The following is a 5,268-nucleotide window of genomic DNA, read 5'->3' on the forward strand; positions in this document are numbered from 1 at the left end:
GCTCTGGAAGAAGGTTTCAACCAACTGGAAATTGGCTCTCAGAATACAGGACTCACCATAAATGCAAACAAGACAAAATACATGTTCAACAGCAGGATAGATGGTCAAGAAAACGAAAGGCAACTAGTGATGGGCAATAGTATCTTTGAAAGAGTTGACGAATTCAAGTACTTAGGTGCTATGATAACACATAGAAATGAAGTGCAGGTAGATATCAAAGCAAAGCTGTCAGCAGGTAATCGATGCTATTATGCCATGAAACATTTTTTGAATTCCCGGCTCATCACTAGGAAAGTGAAAATACAAGTATATATCACCGTTATTAGACCAGTAGTGCTTTATGGTGCAGAAACTTGGGTCCCAACTCAAAAAGACGAAGCGCTACTTAATGTCTGGGAAAGAAAAATCCTCCGGAAAATATATGGACCTATCTTCAGTAATGGAGAATGGAGGATACGTACTAATCAGGAGTTACGAGAGCTTTTCGGAAACCCAGACATTGTGAGTGAGATAAAAGTTAGGCGTCTTAGCTGGCTGGGACACCTTGAACGAATGAGTGACTCCAGGAGTGCGAAAAAAGTCCACAGAATGAATCCAGGTGGAAGAAGATTAAAGGGAAGACCGAGAATGCGCTGGATTGATGACATAGAGAATGACCTGAAAGAAATGGGTATCAGAGGTTGGAGGAGAAAGGTGCAAGACCGAGACGAATGGAGAGGCATATTGCGGAAGGCCAAGACCCTCAATGGGTTGTAGAGCCACGGAGTAAGAGTAAGTAAGTATACATGGTCGAAGACTCAAGACCATAGCTCTCTAGAATCGACATCCACGAAAATAACATTCACAATTTAAAACTATCATAAACTAGAACTTCGCTTTGCTCTTTGAATAGAAAATAGAATTAGTGTTAAGAAGCCAATCAAATAAATGAATTCTATATAATAAGAAGCCAATTGATTGTAAAAGTGTGAATTATTAGTGTGTAATAGTGGGTATTATTGCAGTTTTTTTGTGTATCAGGTCTAAACCTGAGGTTAAATTCTTAAAGTATTTTTCATTGAAGTTCCTGGCTCGTAGTTATTAGTTGCTAAGATAGGTGACGATTAAATATTGCTGAGAATCTGTGCATTTGGATGAACGAATCCACTGTAAGTTCCCAACTAATCACAGATTCAAATAGATGTTTAATAGTAGTATAATATCAATAAATTTTACAGGAGAGGAGAAACTCTCCGCCGTTTACATTGGTGCACAACGGTAGGATAGACTGCAAGAGTGTCTTACGAACCTCATGTCTAAGAAGTGAGATAAGAAAGAAGTAAGGATAAGAAGTAAGAACTTCATTTAGTTCTTAGTTCTTGAAGACCTAAACTTTATTTTAGTTCTTTGTAATCAATATTCCACGTTGTGCCATGAAGATTAACCAAATCATGGTATGAAGAAATTCTCGGCGACATAATTTTGATATCCGGTGTGAGGTGAAGAGGTTTATAGAACACCTCCACCGGTTACAGATTGATATCCGGTGTGAGGTAAATTGGTTCATGAAACACCTCCACCGGTTCATTACAAAAGACCATTCCAGTATTCAATGTATTGATATCACTGCGACTTTGATGTTGCCTCTTCTTACAAAAATAAATACTTCCCTCTCAATGAAACACTTGAAGAAAATGTTTGCAAACTGGCTAGGGAAACAATAGTCCCATCTGTCTACTCTCAGAATTCGAAGAAACTACACTATAGTGTGAGGGTCAGCTATTGTTGTAGATATTCTTATTGTTATGAATATTCGACACTTTCCTTCGAAAACTTCCTGATTGTAGACTGGACAGACAATAAGCCCTCTTGTGAGAAAATCACCATGTTCCTTCAGCTAGAAAAGGTTTTGTTATGGAATACGTTTGAACCTCCGATAACATCACCCTATGTTTTTGGCGACCCATTTCCCTCTTAGCAGGTCACTTTCGACTCATTTATGTAATTCGAACAAGAATGCAGCTTTCAAAGCCAAACAGCAATACAAACATGGATACAAAGAACTTCTTTCCTCTTCAAAGAAGATGAGTGAATATTTCAAGATGATAATACAATATTGTCCATATATGATTTGCTGATAATAAGGATGGAGAAGAGAATTACAATCATATTACTTTCTCTTATAATCATATTCATTCGCTAAGTTGAAATAGATCTTTCCTGTCGAATCTATGATAAAAAACGTGAATTATCTCGATTTCCGAGTTTCAAAAATGGCCATGAAAATGGTTTTGTGGAATCTATCGATTGGAACTCAACAGTTATGTAATCAGGGTGATTCCCCCTGCCTAGAACTGTGGTTCTCACCTCTCAAGTTTTCAAATTCAGTATTCTTTTGGTGGAAACGTGAATTTTCTCGATTTACGAGTTTAAACTAGCCATAAATAATTCCGTATTTAATTTTTTCATAATAACTTACTGGTTCTGAATCTACGATGACCTCCTCTTCATAGAACTTTCATAATCGATGATCTATAAGCATATTTTTGTGCTCATCTGACCAAAATACATTTATTTTGTAGAACTTGAAGGGCATTATTTTTTTTGAATCCTGTTGCTCCAAATATTTACATGGAACTATTGTCATAACTCATAAGGAACTGTAGAATTATTGATTCTACATCCAGAACAGTCAATTTTCGATGTAGTTCTGGATAATGTTCTTCCAACTTTACACTGGCGTTGATAATTAATAGTAAAGTCAAGCGCTGTCTTATCTTGGAGCTCTATTATTAGTAGTTTTGCATGCATAAACTCTCAATTATTTGTATATTCTATATTTAATTCATACATCAAGAATCAAGGGAGAGAAAGATAATGATTACAGTGTGGGCTAATGGCCAACTAATTGAGTTGATTGAATATTTTTTTAATCAGCTTATAATTCTGAAATTTTTCATCTGCCATTTTAAAAAAATGACAATAGTTTTTTCAAATTTAAATTTGCATTTTATAACTATTTTCATATTGTATTCGATTTTTTTACAATATCTGTGATTTATCATTGAATATATTTATTATTCTGCGATTTGAATGATTTATTTATAACCATCCATAATAAGTATCATCCTCCTCCTACTCCTCTTCCTCCTCCTCCTCCTCCTTCTCCAGAGTATGATAGCTGATGACAAATGCATTTGAATGCATCAATCAATTGACCACATCATGTAAGATTTACCGATCAACTAAGTTAATTTTCAATAAAGACGTGCAATCTATTAGCTCATTCCAGGAAATACAAGTATTAGATAGTTGTTTCCTCCTGAAGAATGTCTCCTTTTGTCAAATGTGGTGCATATATGTGAGTGGGTGAGTGTGCGTGCTCATTGAATCATAGGTATATGCTTAGTTTTGCCATGTGTATACAAGGAATGTCAAAGTCAAGGACCAACACTATTGTCGATGAGACGGCGGCCTAGTATTAGTCTTCAAAGGCAAAATGCAAAAACAACCCCTAAAAAGAAACTGGAAAATAGATTCTTTTCATACGTAAACACATAGTTAAGACTATTCTAACATGATTAATGTGCCTGCCTGATTTTCCCTCTGCCAAGTCTACAGAAGAGTTAGAACAATAGCCTATCTGTCACATAAGTGTAAATTCGTCCCCGAAGATTGTATGTTTCAAGTTTTTAAAACTGAATTAATCATGGAAAGAGTAATTAAAAATGCTCTACAACATCTTCTTGTATATAAAGTCTTAAAGCTATTCTATGTCGGAGCTGGCAATACTGGTACAGAGAATTTATAATACAATACAAGAAGAATCGCACAAAGAATGTTTCATTTACCATGAGTCAATGAATCAATTTTCAAGCAATCGATCCAATATGTAGCTCCAAAATACTTCAATCAACTACCATACGAAATTAAATCATCTGAAAATATAGTCTTTTTACTTTCAAAAAAGTAAAGTATAGTCTTTCTACTTTCTAAAATATAGTCTCTTTAGGTGAGGAAAGTATTGCTTTCCGAAAAAAATTAAGGTACCCGAATTTCTAAATCTCTATATGTTTCAAGGTCCCCTGAGTCCAAAAAAGTGGTTTTTGGTAATTGGTCTGTATGTGTGTGTGTATATATGAGTGTATGTGCGTCTGTGTACACGATATCTCATCTCCCAATTAACGGAATAACTTGAAACTTGGAACTTAAGGTCCTTACACTATAATGATCCGACACGAACAATTTCGATCAAATGCAATACACGATGGCGGCTAAAATGGCGAAAATGTTGTCAAAAACCGGGTTTTTCACGATTTTCTCAAAAAACGGCTCCAGCGATTTTGATCAAATTATTACCTAATATATTCATTGATGAAATCTATCAACTGCCATAAGTCCCATATCTGTAAAAATTTCAGGAGCTCCGCCCCATCTATGCAAAGTTCGATTTCAGATTCCCAATTATTAGGCTTCAGATACAATTCAAACAAAAAAATTCTAGCGAAAAAGATTGAGCATGAAGAACTGTACAATTAATGTTCAGTAACATTTTCACCTAAAATTGAAAATAAGCTCGGAATTCGAGAAAATGTTATTATTCAATTGCAAACTGTTGATTCTATTAAAACATACACTATAAAGAGATAGCAGACTTCGTGTGTCTCCGGCGTTATTGTCCTGTCACCAGTTGGCTCAGATCTTGGAATAGTAGACTCGAGATGCGCGTGAACACTAGCGTCAGGTGATCAATTTTCATAACAGCAAGGAAAGTTGTGTGAGTGCGCCACACCAGATTTTTTAAAACTTTTAAGAGCTTGGATGGTGTCTTTCCAAGAATTAGTTTTACTTGATGCAACACTGAAGTATGAATATGTTTATAAAGAAGCAGGTACATAATAATATACAAATTCTGCATTATATACATATACATTTTTTCTCTTTTCGATAATTAGAATCGTGAATAACACTGAAATAAGTAAACTCTTCATTTGTAGAGCTTTAATCAAATAAAATTGAACATGACTTTCTACTAGTAACGGATCAACAACATTTGATATTTATGAATAAATCAATGACAACGAAAACATATGGTTTATCATATCATTCTACCCGGCTAGATTTTCGTGTTATCTTAGGGGCAAGATGACGGAGCGACACAGTGGACTCTTGTCCATCAGGGCGACGAATGTGAGCATACTCTGGGTTTGCCTCAATCAATTCAACTTCTTCTACTGATGAATCTTGCTTTGAATTTCGGTTCATTTTCTTCAGCCAAACTGGTCCTGG

General features: G+C 35.3%; 1 protein-coding gene across 1 annotated transcript in view; it reads left to right on the forward strand.

Moving 5' to 3' along the window:
• LOC120355027 overlaps positions 1-769 on the forward strand; it is a 2,655-nt gene extending 1,886 nt beyond the window's left edge. The window contains exon 2 of the mRNA XM_039443268.1: positions 14-769. Within this exon, the coding sequence (XP_039299202.1) occupies positions 14-756 (743 nt within the window). The 3' untranslated portion in view covers positions 757-769. The remainder of the gene's footprint in view (positions 1-13) is intronic.
• Positions 770-5,268: the final 4,499 nt, after the last annotated feature.

This window comes from Nilaparvata lugens, chromosome X (assembly GCF_014356525.2).
Source record: "Nilaparvata lugens isolate BPH chromosome X, ASM1435652v1, whole genome shotgun sequence".
Taxonomy (NCBI): Eukaryota; Metazoa; Arthropoda; class Insecta; order Hemiptera; family Delphacidae; genus Nilaparvata; species Nilaparvata lugens.